Source organism: Pseudopodoces humilis, chromosome 15 (genome assembly GCF_049639895.1).
Source record: "Pseudopodoces humilis isolate 2021_Gansu_Grassland_sample_001 chromosome 15, ASM4963989v1, whole genome shotgun sequence".
Lineage (NCBI taxonomy): Eukaryota > Metazoa > Chordata > Aves > Passeriformes > Paridae > Pseudopodoces > Pseudopodoces humilis.
In genome coordinates this window covers 19,021,452-19,040,353 of record NC_142214.1, presented here as the reverse complement: position 1 = coordinate 19,040,353, position 18,902 = coordinate 19,021,452, and the positions used below count along the sequence as shown (strand labels likewise).

The 18,902-nt window shown below is 49.0% G+C and overlaps 1 protein-coding gene across 2 annotated transcripts in view; it reads left to right on the top strand.

Moving 5' to 3' along the window:
- The window catches only part of LOC102108458 (vascular endothelial growth factor receptor kdr-like), a 124,925-nt gene that overhangs the window by 31,133 nt on the left and 74,890 nt on the right, over window positions 1–18,902 (top strand). For both annotated transcript variants that reach the window (XM_014256468.2, XM_005527505.3), the window contains exons 2-4: window positions 1,620–1,716; window positions 5,284–5,486; window positions 17,106–17,233. In XM_014256468.2, the coding sequence (XP_014111943.2) occupies window positions 1,620–1,716; window positions 5,284–5,486; window positions 17,106–17,233 (428 nt within the window). The remainder of the gene's footprint in view (window positions 1–1,619; window positions 1,717–5,283; window positions 5,487–17,105; window positions 17,234–18,902) is intronic.

Below are 18,902 nucleotides of genomic sequence, written 5' to 3'. Positions count from 1 at the left end.
TGTCTGGAGACCAGAGGGGACTTGAAGCCAAGAGTGAGGATGGGTTTGCCTGGCAGTGTCTCGTCCTGCAGAGTTTGGGGCTTTTTCTGTTGGTTCTCAGCTCAGTGTGATGCTGCTCCCTGAGTGTGCCATCCTGAGGGTGCTGAGGAACAGCAGTGCTTCCCAAATAAACGGGAACTGCAGGGCTGGAGCCCCCAGCTGCTCTGCTGCCCCAGCATTCCATGCAATGGCAGCTTGGAGGTGCTAAATAATGTCCCACAGAGCCACTGGAGAGAGCTGGGGTTGGCCAGACTCCAACTTCTCATTCTGCAAAGGAGACGGAGCAGCGGTGCCAGGGCAGGGGGAGTGGGCTGGATCTGTCCCTGGTGAGCAGCGCTCCTTCCAGGGAGGGTCAGGGGCTCCAAGGGCAGCCCAGCACCGTGGTGTCTGGGCAGGATCCCCTCTGGAAGGACTCTGTGGTGCCAAGAGATGACTTGGCCTCTGCTGAGTTCCTGAAGGGAGCTCCAAGAGCTCCTGGAAGAAGCCAAAGACTCCAGAGTGGGAGTGAATCACTCCCCACGCCGATGCCAGGCAAAGAGCAATTACAGAAATCAGGCAGCACAGAGATGAGAGTACAGAGGTGGGGGCAGGAAAATCACTGCTTCATGCAGTTGAAAAGTTAAAGCCTCATGTTTCTCTTTCTGCCAGATACGTTATCTCCCTGCCTGCTGCAAATAATGCCCGTGCTGAGAGCCCAGGGAGGATTTCTGGCTTATCGAGTTCGAGGCACAGGAGAGAAATTTGAAGAGCAGGAGGGGAAAGAAAACACGGCTTTAATGTCAGAGCTTTGGAAGTGGAGATCCTTATCGGAGCCTGGTTTCTCCTCTCCTTGATTATGTTCCTTTGAATTTGGACAAAGCACCCAGCCTGGCCAACCTCCACTACTGGTTCTTCTCAGTTTCACTTTCTGAGCATTGTCTCATTGAAGATGAACACTCAGAATGTCCCTGGGGACAGTTCCACAGGCAGGAGACATTTCCTGGGCCAGGAGATGATGAGAGAGACCTTTGTCACTGCTGTTATTAATGCTTCTGGTCATCAGAGACCTGACAAAATCACAGATTCCCCTGGGAGAATGACCCCAACCCACCGAGCCTGGGATTCAGATGCAGCATTTGGGAATGGTCATTTGGGAATGGTCATTTGGGAAACACCAGATTTTCCATTTACCTTTAATATCACAGGTGCTTCACAGAGCTGCTCTCCAGAATTATTGTTTTCTCTCCTCCCTTTAATTAAAATGCAATGTATGAGCTCACCCATCAAATTCTTTCCCAAGGACCTGACTCCTTCCACTTTTATATGTGTGCAAAATCCTTTTGACACAGATCTGTTCTCCTAAATCTGCAATAATTCAGTAATAAAGCTGGCTCAAAACACTACTGGCACAAATGCAGGTGCTCAGTGTCAGAAAAGAAAGAGGAATAAAAGAAACAAAAACAAACTGAGGGCATCTCCCAACCAAGGATAAATGCAGCACTGTGTGGCCCCCCAAATTAGGAACTATTTACAAAACAAAGAGTATTGTGCTGCTCTGACCCATCTAAACTAATGATGATTTCTTCTGTTTTTTGGGTCAGGTCTCGCTGAGGAAAAGCTTCTTCAGAAGCCAAGGCTGAGCATTTCCAAGGACCAAATTGTCATCTCACCAGGAGATACCCTAAAAATAAAATGCTGGTAAGGATTGCTCCAAAAAACATGCTGGATTTTTGTCCTTGTGTTGGTTGGTTTGGCCCGGCACAGCTCCAGGACAGAGCAGAGGCAGCTGGGAGCTGGGGCTGTGTGGAGGGAGCTGGATGGGCTGTGACAGAGCAGGGAGGAGAGTCTGGGGTCAGCTTGGCCAAATTCTTTGTGTTGTGTTGTTCAGGGGCCCAAGCAAAGCCCTGAGTCAGCACAGGGGAGAGAGGGACGTGCCGTGCTCGAGGACACGGCTGGAAATCCTCTCTGAAACAGGGGCAGATTCAGCTCCTCTGCAGCTAAAATCACTCCTCTGCTCCCTGTCCATGAGGAAACGACAAACAGGATCACCTGGACTTCCACCTTGCCCATCACAGACACTTAAATAAGCAGCACTCACTGTGTGTGCATTCAAAGACCCAGCCTGTTTAAACACAACACGTTCTTTAAATCAAATTTAGCCAGGACTTGTGAAAAACCAAAGTGCTGCTGCTGCAAATCACGGCAGCTCCTCGGTCCTGGCACGACGTGTGCCACCAGCCATGCAAGGAGCAGCAGGATTTTGGTGATGACAGGGAGGGGATGCTCTGGGAATGAGGATACAGCTGGCACAGGAGGAAGGAGCAAACCCAGAGCTCTCTGCTGTGCCAGAACACGCAGCAGCTGCTGGGTCCCACAAAAGGCCTCAAGCTGAGATGGATGGAGGTGTTACTTGTTCTGAGTGGAATTTTTTTACTCTTCACGACTGCCAGAGGTTTTTTCTCAGGTTTTTCTCTGATGATGTTGTAGGAAAAAAGGCTCAAGGTAACACAAACTCACAGTTTCTCTCTCTCACACACACACATTGGTTTTACACCTTCTTGTAAGGTTCCCTTGGCTGAAGCCATTATCTGGATGGCTTCCTGCAACAGAAGTTACTGAAAACAGTAAAAAAAAGCCTTGGGAAGGTGAACCTAAGCTTTAGGTTACGCTGACACGTCCCCCCTGATTTTTGTCCCAGACTATTTAATTCTTTGTTATAGTGAAAGGTGAATGGGCTCAGACTGTGTAAATTTGGGATGTCTTCTGGAGTTCAAGGCAGCTTTTTTCCAAATCCCTCCAGCTTGCCATGTGGCTTACGAGGTCAGAACAACCTTCCAGTGGTATTTTTAGCATGGCAAACAGCAAACATGACGGCAATAAAGTCTGAGCAGTCCTTTAACATCTTGATGGTGCTCCCCATAAAACCTGTGTAGACTCAAAGTCCCTGGGTGCCCCAGGCCAATTAAATCAACATTTCCCAGCAGTTCTCCATCCCCCACCTTTTTCATCTGGAGGAGCACCCTACTTTTCTCCTATCACCAGATGAATAAATAATTGATGGAGTCACGGGCACTTCAGTCCCACGAGGCTTTATGGATGCAAAGTAATTCCCATGACAGATCTGAGAAAAACAGAAGGATGTGAGCATGGGACGTAACGTGGGCCTGGAGCACTTCAGCTCCTTGGCTCAGGTGATTCAAAACCTGGGAAGAGAAGGAAAGTTTGGTTTCTGAATGCAAGACTCCCTGGATCAGCCCCTCTGGGGGTGTCTGCCCTCCTGCCTCCTCTGCCACACTCAGGGCTTGGCTCCTGGCCCAGGGGAGCTCAGGAATTCTTTGTGCTTCCAGGGGCACTGGGGCTGTGTGGGACACAGCACAGGGCAGCAGCCCAGCGGGGCTCTGGGAATGTCCCTCCTCCTATCAGCTCCATGATTTTTTCTTGGCCAAGATTTCCTGGTTTGTGGTAGTGGGGCCAAAGCTGCTGCTGCCAATGGCAGACGTGTGGAAATCCCAAAGCAGCAGCCAAAGGCTCCAGCTTCCAGCAGGATGGTGTATGTAGGGGGAATAGATTTAAGGAAGCACAGGTGTGAAATGCCAGTGTGCCCTGCAGAGCCAGCAGAGCAGGATGGACCCCAGAAGGTGTGGGTGACAGGGGCAGGGACGTGGTGACGTGCTGGGAGCTGTGTCTCCATGGGAGCTGGCTCTGTTCCCTGTTCCGGGCTGGCAATCCCAGTCTGGAGTCACCAGTGACGTTGGTCGGGTGGGGACAGAGCTCTGGCTGCTCGGAAGGACAACGGGAAGCTGCTCTGACGTGGGGTGGGGCTGTCCAAGCCACCAGAGCATCCAAGAACAAGGGCGAGGCTGCTCAGCAGAGAGGATATTCCCACTTTTCCCAGTGCTCTCCTTCAGCCTCGTGCTGGGAATAACCTCAAGAGCCCAGCTCCGTGTCCGCCTCCTCTCCAGGAAGGCGACAGAGGGACGAGCAGGATCGAGGGCCAAGAGGATGTTTGTGGAAATGTCACTGGATGTCCTGGCAGACGTGCTCTGACTGCATCTATTGCAGCTCTGCAGGCCACTGGAGCTCAGGAGCTCTTGGCTAACTGGGAATTTCACCCAGATCCACGCTTTGGGCATTGCCATCTCAGTCCTGGGTCAGTGGGTCTAGGCTGGATTTCTCCCTGGCAGCACCGAGCTGGGGAGTGCAGGGTTCTCACTCATTCCTCAGCCCCAAAAATGCCAGTGGGAATTCTCAGAGTGAGAAGGGAGAGCCAACCCCCTGTTCTGGGGAAGAGTAGCTCCTCTGCAAACACATACACAGCTCCCTCCCTCCAACACCAACTTCTTCCCCAGGAAAACCCACAGGAGATATCCCCCAAAACAGCAGTTTCCATACTGAAAACCAGTTTGCTACAAAAACAACCATCCTCTTCATCTCCTAGGCCTGTGTGGTAGCTCTGGTCCATCCCCAGAGCCTCAGAGGGAGCTCCAGGAGCTCCAGCTGCCATGGCCTGATGCTTCCAGCACATCCAGCTGTGGCTTTGGTCAGCTGGGAGCTCTGGGTCCTGCAGCAGGTGACAGCCAGGCCCTGCTTTTTGTCCTGAAATCCATGGAATTGCATTTTTTACGAGTTGTGCTGGGAAATCCGACAGCAGAGGGGTCAGGTGGGTAGAATGTGCATCCTCTGCCCTCCTGGCTTGATGTTCTGGCTGCTGTCACAAGAGGAATTGGGAAAAAAATGTGTCCTGAGCAGATATTCCCAGATTTGTAACCTGATTAGTTTCAGGCCATTCACAAAAATCAAGACTGAGTCACTGCTGATTAAGCAAGAAAGGTGATGCAAAATTCCATAAATATCCTCCTCTCTCCATGCAGCCTCAGTGCAGGAAAATATACATTAATTTAGCCGTTAAAATATGCAAAATCCTCTGCCTGGAACAAACATATAATTTTATCTGATGCTTTCTAATGTTTGAAGTGGCTAAAATACAGTGTTATAAAAACAAACTTGTGTTCAGGCAGTGTGTTAGGAGAGAAATCAAGCTTTTCTCCAGGTGCTTGCTGCAGTTCCCATGGAGTATTTCAGGAATGTCTGGGGAGCAGCGTGGGGTGATCCAGCTCAGTTTCTGACGGGTGGAAGTGCAAACACTCCGCAACCTTTACAATTTATTTGGGAATGACAAGGGTAGGAGCACTGGGAATGAGTGGCCAGAAAGAAGCTCTGATTTTTCCTGAATCCTGCGTAATTTGGGGTGTGTTGTGCTGGCAGGGGAGCCCCGTCTGTGAGCTGGCAGCTGAGGGAAGGCAACCCCCGGGTGCATGTGAGCGGCTGCCGCGACGTCTCTGGTCTGAGCTGCAGCCAGCTCGTCCTCAGGAGAGCCACTGCCAACGACACTGGGTACCTCAGCTGTGCCCTCAACAGCACCCCCGAGCACCAGGGAGCTGTGGCCAGGATCTATGTCTTTGTCCAAGGTAAGAATTTTGCTTTTTAAATGGTGTTGGGCCGTGGGAGCTGCGTGAGCTCTCCAATCTCTCCACCCATCTCCACTGGCCCAGGAGGAAGCAGCAGCTCTGACACTGAACAGACCAAATAGATCTGGGTTTTCATGGCAGGTGGATTTATGCCAGCTGAATTCTCAGGGATATGGATGTGAGAACCAGAGATTGCCCATCCAGTGCAGTTCCAGGATTTCCAAGCTGTCTCATCAGTTCAGTGTCTCAAGTAACAGATACACTGACTTCCTTAAATATCCTTTCCTTTTAAGACTAAATTCTCAAATTCTAAAGGGTTTTGCTGTCACAGTGCTTTTCCAAGGATGCTCAAGCCCTGTCTCTTTCCCTTCCTCCCAGGCATGGACAGAATTCTTTGTAATTCCTGCCCTCCTACACATTTGTCCTTACATCCATGAGACATTCCTAGCAGAGCTGGGTGACTGCATTGGACATATTTTATTGTAAAAAATGTCCCATTGCTCATTTCTGCTCCCTTTGAGCTGTCTGTCCCCCACATCCCAGAATCATTGAGTTCAGATCCAGGAATAAATGGAAGCAGGAACTTCAGAGAAGTGTGGTCCTCCTCTGTGGTTAAGCGAATGCAACCTATTGAAGAATCATTCCAAGAAGGGGATTTTTTGTTAGAATATTCCTCCAAAATTCTGGGTTTTTTTCCAAATCTACTTGACAAATACATTACTAAACACTGAATCATCTTGGATCTTCTGAGCTGGAATTGTGACTCCTCAGATGAAGGAGATGACTTTTAGAGCCATGAATAGGGGATGACATGAACTCCTCTGGTGCTGGATAGGCTCAGCCTTCGCTTCCCCACAAATACTCTTGTGGATGAATTAATTTCATTTTCCTAGTAAAAGCTAAAATGTGGTGCTTTGAATCCTCTTACACAAATGCTGCACAGGCAGTGAGTTTGTCTGATGGTATTTGAAGGGAGCTGCAAACCTTCACCTCCAGAAAACACAGATCTTCACTGGGCAGCTCTGCCTCAGGGTCTCAGCGTGTTGCCAGTGATGGTGAACCAATACAAGGAGTGATTTCCATCTCCCAGAGGACTCTGTTATGCCCACACAGCTAAATTCAGCTTTTGTACCTCCAGGTGAACACACCTGCTCGATTCATGTGGGTGACACTTTCCTGCCTGTTGAAAACAGTCCCTTTTTACCCTTATCCTGCTTTCCCAGCAAGTTTTCCTCTAATTGGAAATTGGCTTTTTGGCATTACTTCTTAGTTCCTGAGGTAATTTTTTTTTCTCCCTTTCTATTTCCTTTCTCTGTTTTTTTTTTTTTCTTGGTGCTCTGGTTGCTTTATCCACCCTGGTTCTTGTGCTGAGCCGTTTCCTTTTCCCATTACACCCAGCTCAGATGCCCCAGGTCCAACATTGTTAACCCAGCCTGTCCCACACTCCAGGAAACTCAGTTTTCTGTCCACATTCAGTGCCCTGGCTGCCTACCCAGCCCTTCATTACTCTGTGGCAGGAGCACGTGCAGGAAATGTTGTGGATCTTTTGGGACTGCCTGAGCACTTTCCTGAAGAAAATATCCCAAGTTATGAAATGCCTCGCAGGGGGATGCTCTTGGAACAGAGCTGATCTTGAAAAAATGGCAGGATGTCCTCCTGCTTGCCAAGGTTCTCCTGACAAACAGCACAAAATCACCCTCTCAGGTGCACTTTAATTGTGTCCCACGTCCTCCCTGCTCTAAAAACTCTTACTCAGACTCCTGTGCTTGAAAAGCCATGGAAGGAAAAGTGGGTGGAAAATCCTGTGGCTTGTCCCGTGCACCCCAAAGCAGGGCTCTGTCCCAGCAGCTCATCCTGAAGCTGCAGGTTCCTGCTGGGATCTGGCCTGCCAGGCTGAGGAAGCTGCTTGGCCCAGTGAAATGGAGATATTTATAACTCAGCATGGATCTGTCCTCAGGGCATGCTCTTCCTGCCATTCATTTCCCCTGGATATTTGTTGGAAGCCAGCAGGCTGCCCTGGGGACCAGGAAACTGCTCTGGACTTAGGGAGTTCAGAGCACACCTATGGCTTTCTTCAATATTTAAACATGCCTTTTGAAGGGAATTGCTGTGACAGTGTCTGGGCAGTGCTGAGAAAGCCATCAGCTGTCTCCAGGTGAGGAAACTCACAGATCCCTGGCAGTGCCAGGCAGGGGTGAGGCCCAAAGCTCATCTCTGTGCATGTTTTGAGGGGAGAGCAGGTGCTCAGGGGGGTGTTTGTGAGGCTGAGCCAGCTGAAGGCAGAAAATGTGGAGCCAGCCCCTGAAGGTTGGAGATTCCTCTGAGGTTACAAGCCATTATTGTCAAAAAAAGGAAGGGGAATGGTATTTTTCCCTTCATTCCTGGCAGGCTGCTTGACACCGAAATGAGAACATGATCGTGTCGGAAGCCCTGCTCTTGGCCATTATTTCCTGCGCCGGCTCCTGTTTTTCCAGCCTCCCTGGAGGGGTTTGTGAGCTCTGGCAGGACCTGGCACTTCTGGGGTGTTGTGTGTGACCCCTGGGGACAGGAGAGGTGGCTGCCACCCCTCAGCTGTGGCCGGGCACTGAGGGAGGCCCAGCTCAGGAGCTTCATCCTGGATTAATTGTTCCCGAGGCCTTCTCTGCCTCCCGCTGCAGCTGCGAGTCCCAAGGACCATCATTAAAAAGGAAGATAACTCCATCTCCTGTCACCCATCTCCCTGTTGGAAATACAGAGTAGCCCAGGGCTGGAGCAGAAATAGTTGGGAGTTGTTAACTCTGTTAACTCCATGGCAGCTCTGAGGGATAATCCCTGCAGGGAAAGGCAGGGCCTGGCCCACACTGCAGCTCCATGGAAAATGCTGCCACAGCCAGGCAGACACAGCATTTGCTTCCATCTGCCTTCTGCATTCCCCCTCCGACCAAGGGACACCTCCCTGTGAGGAAAACCCTCATTTATTGCAGCCTTTGGGATCCCTGTGCCAAGGGACGGGGCAGGAGGTGTGAAAATACAGACAGTCCCCCTGACAGTGGTCCCCTCAGTATGTTATCCATTTTATTCTTATATTAAATCCAAAACACAGCACTGTTCCAGATAGGAAAAACTATCCCAGAAAAAACCAGGTCAGCATTCACCCTTGAATCCATATCTTTTCCACCATGTCAGGTCCCACATCCCACATTTTCCAATGCCCCATTGCCTTTCCTGTCTCACATATACACACAGATCTCCTTCCCAGCACATATAAAATTTAACATGGCTTAGAGAAGGAGGAAAAAAAGGACAAATCAAGCAAAGATTCATTCCACCTTCCCAAAGGGCTATCCCAGGCTCCAGTCTAGACAGGAGTCAGGACTTGCAGCTCTCAGGTATTTGAAATACTGTCAGTGTCAGCAAAGTCAGAGTCCGGGGGGTGTCAGCTGGGAGAGCTCCTGGCTCAAATCCTGCCTCAGCACCAAGTTCCCCCAGCAGCCCCAGTGTCACAGCTGCTGCATGTTTTGTACCCCTGAGTCAGTGATCAGAGCAAGGAACAGCAGTCCTGCTGCCTCCACCTTGTGTGACTCCAGTGCTGAGGTCACCAGAGCTGGGCACATCCTGCCAAAGAGTGTCTGGAAAAGTTCCTCCAGGTTTCCAAGCTGGGATTCCTGCCCAGCCCCGGTTTGCTCTGCCACAGCTGTAGGGTTAAAAGAGGCACCTCCTCACTGTATGGGGCCAGCAGCATCCTTCAGCATCTTTTATGCAAAGTAGGGCTGTTATTCTATTTCTTGAAATAATTATGGCCATGGTAGAGCTGCTTCTCAAATAACTGCTTCAGGAACACGTCCCACCTCCTCTGAGAGCAACAGGCACAAAATGCTGTGTGTGAACCCACGAGGGGCTGGGCAAACAGAGTGGATTCTCCAATTATTCCTGCTTGTTCCAGTGGGGCTAGTTTTTAACAGATATTTTAACAGAGAACAATTAAAAAGCAAATATTTTAACAGTGTGTTAAACCAGAGCCATCAGCTGCTGGTGTTTTACCACCTCAGTGTGAATGAGGAACACAGGACTGAGGGGGTCATTTGCTTCTTAGCACTGGTGCTCACAAGAGCACAGGAAACCCACAAAATGTCCCCACAGAAAATTGGAGTTCTGGCTCCTTTTAAAGCTCATGTGGGCACTATGAAGGCACAGCCACACTGCAGTCCTGCCAGGAGTCCAGAGCACAAGGACTGGAAATCAAATTTGAAGCAAGACAGGCATTTTTTATGGGAGCACAAGTCCTGCTGAGGCCATTCCAGAGGGAGAAGGGGGATGCATCCAAGCACAGCTTGTCCTGCTGGAGCATCTTCTTGCTGGTCAGCTCCAGGGAAGGACAGGAGCTCTGCCTTGCTGCTACACAGAGTGAGGAGAGGTGGTCCAAGTGCTCCACCAGGGTGGGATTCCCATCAACCACAGCCCAGGGATGAGCAGCCCCATCAGCCTCGTCCCTTTCCCACCACGAGAAATCTAAAGAGGCTGGAAGTGCATGGAAAAGCCCCTCAGATGAGATCATATTTTTGTTCTGATGTTCTTTGAAGCTGATTTCTGCCTCCTTAATCCTCTTGACAGTTCACAGAGATAATCTGAAAGTGAGAAGCAGAACTGCAGGGCTGGGGTGACAGCTTTGGGCTTTGGCTCGCTTTTCCCAAGATAATACCAGTGGGAACAGAACTGGAGCTGCATTTCTTCTTTCTTTGAGGCTGCAGACTTGCTGCCAGCCCTGGGCCAGCTGAGACAGGCAGCTGAGCTGTGTGCCCTGCAGATAAAGTCCTGTCCCTGTCCCACAGCAGCTCTGGGAGGGCTGGCTGCACATCCCAGCTCCGTGTCAGAGTGTGCTGAATACAGGCTGTGCCTAGGGCAGGACCCTCCAGGATTGAGGGCCGCATCCAAGGGAAAAGCAAGATGCTTTTAGCTCTGAATCAAGGCATTCAGTATCTTCAAATCATGTCCTGAAGGGTCTCACTTGAAAGCAGAGGAGGCTTGTAGGATGAGATGAGCGAGCAGCTGAAGCTCCTGGCATCGGCAGTGACGGCTCCTGGCAGCCCAGCAGGAAGAGAGGATCCCTCCCCATAGATCAAGGATTTCTAAATGTAATCCCAAACTCCAGAATCACAAACACTTCCCCCACTGCTTCCTTCCTGGTTTGTATCCCCTCAGTGGCTGCTAATGGCTGAGCCTTCCCCAAGGTGGGAGACCTGCTCTTAACAGGACTTCAGGTGAAGCTGGAGAATATTTCCCACAAAGTCAAACCTGCCTAAAATCTGGTGGGGGAGTCAGAATTTATAAATTCTTCTGCTGCTTGAAACATAATTCCAGACAAAGCATGGAGGCTTCTTTTTCTTTTTCTGCAGTGTTTTGTTGGGATTTTTTAAAAATAAATCTTTCCATTTTGCCTTTATTTGCTTGGCAGCAAGAAGCATTTTGCGTCTCCAATTTTTGAAGTTAACACTTTTTAGAGTAATATTTTTTTTCTCTACAAATATTCCTGTGTTTCTAACAGTGATCTCCAGGGGAAGAATGCATTTCATTTGACCAAAACAGAATGCTTCATGTTGACTCAGAATGGCTTCTGGGGATTTTGCAGCCACTCTTGTTTTGCCTAAAGAGAAAATATTCTGCTTTCTGTTTAATCTAAACATTCCACCACCAATTCTTTTCATTGGCCCGCCAAACTGAAAGGTCTTTTATATTCAAAGATCCAGTTTCAAAACAAGTGGCTTTATAGGAGTTAGTGCTGTACCTAGAGGCAGCTTTGATGGGTCACCAGGGGGAATTCAGCAGGCCAGGCTTTCCAAAATGCTCTGCCCAAAGTGGCTCTGCACTGCTAATGCTGCTATTACTGTAAAGAACAGGTTATAAACCTCCTCTCGGTGGTTTTGACCTTGATGAAGACAAACTTCATGGGGATTATGTCAAAACATGAACTTAAAGAACCTGTGAATCTCTGCCCAGCTTAGGTACGGCTGAGTGAAGAAAATAAATGGAGAGGGCGAGAGAATTCTCTTTATCTGGAACAAAGCGAGGGGCAAAATGAGAATGTTCAGGAATTTCACGGACATGAAGAGCCGTGAATGGCTGTCCTCAAAGGCCATTTAGTGCTCATCATCCTCGTGGGCTGACAGCACCTGAAGGGAGAGGAGATGTCAGCTCCGGGGCTTGGGGTGTGAGACAAACACCACGAGACAAATCGCTGTCACGGTGTGGGAGACACGGGAAGAATGAAAAAAAAACCCAAAATCCTGTATAAAATCCTGTGTGTGTGTGTGTGTGTGTGTGTGTGTGTGTGTGTGTGTGTGTGTGAGGAGGAGGTTTCAGAGGCACAGGCAGAGAAAGAGCTGTAGGAGAGATTGAATCTACAACATGAGGGGTTTAAATCCCTCAGCTTCAGGCAGGATGGAGCTGTGATGCCTCTGAGAGGGGGATACCAGTGGAGAGCCCCTGGAGAGAGGCCCCTGTCCTACAGGTGACACTGAACAAAGAGCAGGTGTCACAGGGACTCCTGGACCTGTGTCCTGAATCTGGGTCCTGGATCGGATCTGTGTCCTAGATCTGTGTCCTGGATCCATATCCTGGATCTGTGTCCCAGACCTGTGTCCTAGATCCATGTCCTGGATCCATATCCTGGATCTGTGTCCTGGATCCATGTCCTGGTTCCATATTCCAGACCTGTGTCCCAGACCTGTGTCCTGGATTTATATCCTGGACCTGTGTCCTGGATCCATATCCTGGATCAGTATTCCAGACCTGTCCCAGTCCTGTGTCCTGGATTTGTGTCCCAGACCTGTGTTCTGGATCCATGTCCTGGATCTGTGTCCCAGACCTGTGTTCTGGATCCATGTCCTGGATCTGTGTCCCAGACCTGTGTTCTGGATCCATGTCCTGGATCTGTGTCCCAGACCTGTGTTCTGGATCCATGTCCTGGATCTGTGTCCCAGACCTGTGTCCTGGATCTGTGTCCCAGACCTGTGTTCTGGATCCATGTCCTGGACCTGTGTCCCACTGCTGCTGTGGAGCTGTGAGGGGACAGCTGAGATTGCCCAGCTGAGCTGGAAGGCCCAAAGCTCATCCCAAGCAGCAATTAATCTCCTCCTGACGAGCATCCAAACATGAAGGGCTTTGCTGCCTGCAGGAAAACAATGTTCCCGTTGACCTTTGGGTTGCTTTTGTGTGTTCTGTGTTTGCTGTCCCTGGGGTTGGACAGTCCCTTCCCTCCCCGTGCCGCTGCCACGGCTTCCTTGGCCATGCTTTTTGTGTTCCCTCCCAACACCCTGGCCTGCCTGAGCTTCCTGCAAACTTCCACTGACCTGAGGAGCCAGACATGCAGTCTGAGAGCCAGGGGAAGGGGCCTTTCCCTCACCTCCCAGCTGGGGCTGCAGCTGATAAATCCCCAGCGAGCTTCAGCTCTTGTCTCTCCTCACATGAAACGAGCCCGCAGTAAATCACTCTTGTTAATTTTCCTCTGGGAATTGCTGGGTGTTTCTTTCTGGGTGAGATTCTTAGGGCATTTCACCTTCCCAGCTCAGGAGGAACAGACGTGCCAAGCTACAGGGAAATATTCTGTTCTCATCAAGGGTTTCTTTGCTGAGGAATTTCCCCCCAGAGTTCAGTGCCGGTGACTGTGGAGAAGACAACACCTGCATTTCCCATGCCACAGCTCTCCAGATTGCAACACTTGAGTGCAATTGATTTACACCACCTGGAACTGGACATCTTCCAAGCTGAGGTTATCATTTTGAAAGAAAAGTGACCCTGTCCCTTTTGTTTCAAGAAGTTCTGTCTCTGAGAGAGTTTTTTACAAGGAGTTAACTGATTGCTGGTGGACTGGAGGTGGTGAGCATGGTTGGAAAGCTGGCAGTGACACTCCTGATGTTCCAGCAGATCATTTTTCCATGCCACCGTCAGTGTGAACTACTGAGGGGTTTCAGGAAAGATCCATTTTTTTTTGCCTGTACAAACCATAACAAAGCTATCAGCTGGCAGTTGATTAGCTCAGAACTTATCCCTTGTCATTCTGTTAAGCTCCAAAGCTGGGCCACTTTAAATTTCCTTATCTGCCAAGTGAGCAGTCTGGAAAGTGCTGGAAAGCCTCTCCTTCCCAATGGCACTGTCTTGCTCCTGCTTAGGAGGGGATTTGGAGCAGCTGGAGTAGGACACACAAGGTTTGAGCCCTTCTCAGTATGCTGGGGCTCTTTAGTGCTTGATGACTGAGATACTTGAGGCTGTCCCATCCCTGGAAGCATCCAAGGCCAGGCTGGATGGAGCTTGGAGCAAGCTGGGATGGTGGGAGGTGTCCCTGCCCATGGCAGGGGTGGCACTGGATGGGCTTTAAGGTTCCAACCCAAACCATTCTGGGATTCTGTGACATTGTTTTTTTTTCCCTTTTGCACAGAGTTCTACAGTTAGGAAGGGAAACAAAGGCTCCCTGGCCTCAGGGACAGACACAGGTACTCGACCTTCCCCTGCAGCTGCCTGGCCCTGTCACTGCAAGGTCACTGTCCCCCGATGGCCAAAGTGCAGCCCTCGCCTCCTGGATGGGGCTCTCAATGTCAGACCTGCAGCAGGACAGCTCCACAAGCTGCTGCCCCAGCAGCACCCTCCCTCCAGGAGCTGAAATCACAGCACGTTCCAGGTTGGAAGGGATCCCCAAAGATCACAGAATCCAGCTCTTAAACAGAGATCAAAACCACAGCCTTGGCTTTATTAGCACCCTGCTCTGACTGGCTGGGCTAATCCCAGGGCTCCCACAGGTATCCACCTGCAAATATCCCACCCACAGGTATCCCATCCACAGGTATCCACTCACAAATATCCCACCCACAGGTATCCACCTGCAAATATCCCACCCACAGGTATCCCATCCACAGGTATCCACCTGCAAATATCCCACCCACAGGTATCCCATCCACAGGTATCCACTCACAAATATCCCACCCACAGGTATCCACCTGCAAATATCCCACCCACAGATATCCCATCCACAGGTATCCACCTGCAAATATCCCACCCACAAACATCCCACCCACAAACATCCCACCCACAGATATCCCACCCACAGATATCCCACCCACAGGTATCCCACCCACAGATATCCACCCACAGATATCCCCACCTGTTTAAGAGCTCTGATATTGCAGATGGAAACAGGGAGGGAAAAACCCTTTCACGGGCAGAGTAAGGGTATAAACTGGACAAATCACTGAGATAACGCAAATTACTGACATAACACAAATCACAGAGATAACACAAATCACAGCCATCTGCTCTAGGACACCCCAACTGTCTTAACAAAGGGGAGAACCCATAAAATAGAAAACGTTTTTCTCTTTATTTTTTTTAAAACACAGTGAGAATGATGCCCAGGAGACCCAACACCCACGAGTGATTAACAATCACCACAACTGGAGCCTTTCTTTCCTTTTCCCAATCTTTATCACCCAGGAACTGCCTCTTGCTGCTGTTAAGTGCACTGTGATTTTAAGATACCATCAATATTTCAAAGATTGATGGTAGAAGGCCAGATTTATCTAGTTTGGCTTCCAGTTCAGATTGTAGCTTATCTGGGGTAGTTTATCTGCAGCCCCTGGTTGGACATGTGGCAATTCAGGAGCAGGCTGCTATTAAAAGTCAATTAGGACTGAAATACAGCTTCTGTCACATGCCCTGTAAATCCCTGCTTCCTTTCCCATTAAGTGAATCAATAGCACCTTACCTGTCCTGTTTGCAGCTGGGAAAAGGTAGATTAATTTTAGGTCTCTTATGAATCTGAAATATTTGGTAGAGATGAGTCTTGAAATTTGGGAAAGATGGTAGAGAATGGGGTTAAATAAATATGTTTTGTTCCTGAACAGGAAATATTTTTGAGCCATTTTATTCTGTTTTGACTAAGATGCATCAATCGTTGCACAGTTCAATATTTTTCATGCATTTTAGGATTATTTCATATTTGTTTAGCTGCTTTCTTTTAATTTATGTTACTTCTTAAACAAACAGTGCTATTCTGAAAATCTCTAAAAATACTGGCAGAAATAGTTTTAAATTCAGTGCTTCCATCTTTTCAGTCAAAATCTGATCCTAAATTGTGGATAATTTGGTATCAGGAAGCTCCTTTTTTCCCCCAGAAAATTTCCTCTTGGCCTATATCTTTATCCATCCATCCTACACCCTTTTCCATCCATTCCATACTTTTGTCCATCCCCTGTCACTTGGCACATCCCTTTTTCCTTCCTTTTCTCCACAGGACAAAAAATAATTGTGATTACATTTCCCCTGACACCTTTTTGCACTTTGTTGCAAATACACACAAAAATCTACTTTCTCTGCTTTTTCCTATCACAAATAATTATCCAGTGTCTTCTTTTTAAGTAGAATAAAAATAAAAATATTGTCACATTTGATACCTCCCAGTGTGGTTCAACTGGAGAGCAAGACTGCAGAGGGATTAAGCTGCAGGGATAAACACTAAACACATTTTCATAATGTGACCCAACAGGAGAATTTAGCATTTTTGGGAAAGTGCACGAGACACTGGACTGAATATAAACATTTCCTATTTGTTCTGGGGCTTGGACCAAGCTACAAAATTGTGGTTCAAAGATCAGGTTTCTCTGCTCAAGGCTTGATTAAAACCAGGGCCTGCCTGGGCAGAAAGTTCAGATGTGTATCTGAAACTTCCCAAATGTGGGGAGATTAGAGATCTAATGTTTTAATTCTAATTAATCTCTCTCACATAACGTTTCCTGCAATGCCCTTACACCAAAGCACAGCCAGAATAAACCAGTGATGTGGAAGAAAAGCTGGCATAAAAAACAGCACTAGAAATTAGAGAAATCATCAAGATTTGGGGTCTTTATGTGCCTTGGCTCCAGTGCTCGTGCTCAGCGCCTCGTCCCAAGTCCACACACGAATCCCAATTCTCTGGCCCTTGCAGAGTGCCCCGAGTGCCCTCTGTAAAACACCACCATCACCTCCCACGTGGCCTTTCTGGCACACACACCGCTCCAGCCAACACTTGCTCTCCTCCTGATGAAGCCCATGGTTTGTTTTGTCTGATGAGGACAAAACTCCCAGTTCTCAGAGCTAAAATGAAGCTCCAAACCCCACAAAAGGCAGCAGGGCCACTCTGCTGTGTCCACCCCTGCCTTGGTGTGGTTGGGAGTGAAACTGGGGTTGGGCTGTGGAGCAGAGGAGCTCCAGCTCTGCTCTGAGCTGATTCTCTGAGGGTTAGTTCCAGGTGACAGCACTTGGGTTTTTCCCTGGAATTCCTTAAGCAAAGGCTGCTATCAGTCAAGAAATGCCTGTTGATGTCCCCAGATGAAGGACAGGAGGGCTTCAAAGGCCCAGAAGCATCTTGGCACCTTGAGCTGGTAATCCATGAAGTTTTTCACATCTCTGCAGAGAAATGTGCAGTTCTGGGGAATTTCTGCATGAACGTGGGGCTAAATCCAAGGAATTGGTCACTGGCTGGAATCCCTGTGTGACAGTGGCAGGATGTCACTGGATGTCCTGACTCCAAGGGAGCCTTTCTGGGCAGTTCAGTACTCACACTGCTGTGCCCTTCCCGTGACTGAGCAGCTTTCCAAATCTTTCTTCTCCCTGCAGACTACAGGAATCCCTTTGTGGAGATGTACTCGGAGCACCCCGACATCATCTACATCATGGATGACAGGAAAACAGTGGTGATCCCCTGCCGGGTCACCTCGCCAGACATCAAACCCAAGCTCACCCAGGTAAGAGATGGCCCCAGACAAGCTCAGTTCAAGGTCTGGGCTGCCAACAAAGTGGGGAAAACCACAAATTTAGATGCATAAAGCAGGGGAAGTTCCATAAAAAATAGCAAAGACACTGAAAATCCAGAAACATGAACCTGTTTGTACAGTATGTTACTGTTGAACTGGGTAAAAAGATTTTTTGGGGGATTGGGCTGAGTTTATCACATTTTTTTTTTTATGTTGTGGCTTGGTGTTCCTCCATAAATTGGCAGAGGTAGATGACAAAGCACTATTTTGCTTCAAAATTCTTTGTGTAACACCCATATCTCTCTGAAATGTTCTCTTTGAACCTCCTCAGAACAACTGCCCATTTTTGCTCCATTTCATCAATTCAAACCAAGTTTCAGCCTTGGGAATAGATGGTTCCAGCATCCATCCCTTTGGCAGCAGCTACACCTGAATTCAAGGTTACAGCACAGTCTGTGCAGGCCAAGGCTGTTTGGGATAATAAAAATGGAAATTTAAGGTCTGGGCCCTGATCAGTCAATGGAGTCACTCATTTAAAGGGCTTCAGAACTGGCCTCCAGAGTAGCCTGTCATGGAGTGAGGAGCAGGACAGACATCTCCTGGCTCCAATCCTGCATTTAACATCAGGAATTCTGTGCCTTTCCATTCCCCTGCCAGTCTGACAGCTCAGGAAACCCTAAAGAGAACAGGAGCTCATGCTGTGCCCCTTTTCCAGCCAGTTCTGGAGGGGCTGTGAGGGATGAGGCTGCTGTGGATATGGCAGAGAGGGCTCTGAGCACCTCTGCTCCTCGTGGCAGTTCCATGCCTTAGAGATGTCCCCTTTTCCTGGGAGATAGCACATGGAATCACAGGGACTGGGACAGGGCTCCAGCTCCTGCTGGGACCCATGGAACATTCCCAGTAGAGGCGCAGAGGGACAGCAGGAGCTTTATTGCTTTGGAGATCTCTATTTTTAAATTTCATCAGCAGGGATTAAAGTGGGGAAGGAGGCTCCTCTCCAGTTTTCTTTTTAGGCTGGATAAGTGTTACCACCTTCCCTCCTAGGCTATAAAAACGAAACACCCCTGTCTGATTTGACACCAAATCCACCAAATTCATGGCTGGAGCAGTGCTGGCACCATCAGGGTGGCCTTGGAATTCCCATCTCCACGTTTATTCCCTCATTGATGGACAGCCCTGCTCTTCTTGCTTCCCAGCCAAATTCCCAGTCATTTCACCAAACACAAACTGCATCCCAGCTGCTGGAACGAAATCTCCACTGAAATCTCTCCCACAAAAAGTTGTCACCAGAAGATTTCCCCCTCCAGGGCTGAGCAACTGGGGCTCGGGGCAGGGAGGCAGAGGCTGGGCACAGCTCTCAACAGCATCCCAGAGGGATGTGGCACCTCGGGAAGCTCCAGGATTCAGCCAAGGATGGCACCACTGGCTTGGCCCTGGCTGGGAATCCCACTGATGCCTTGCAGTGGCTGCCTAGAACAGAGGCCAGGCAAAGTTAAGAGAATAAAGTGGGGATTTATTAAATCTCCAGGTTCACCTTGGCAGTCAGAAGCCTCTGGGGATCCACCCAACATGGACGATGGACACGAGTTTTTCAGGCAATTATAAATTTGGTCCATTTACATATCAGGGGTTAATCCTCCAATTACAGCTTCAGGTAATG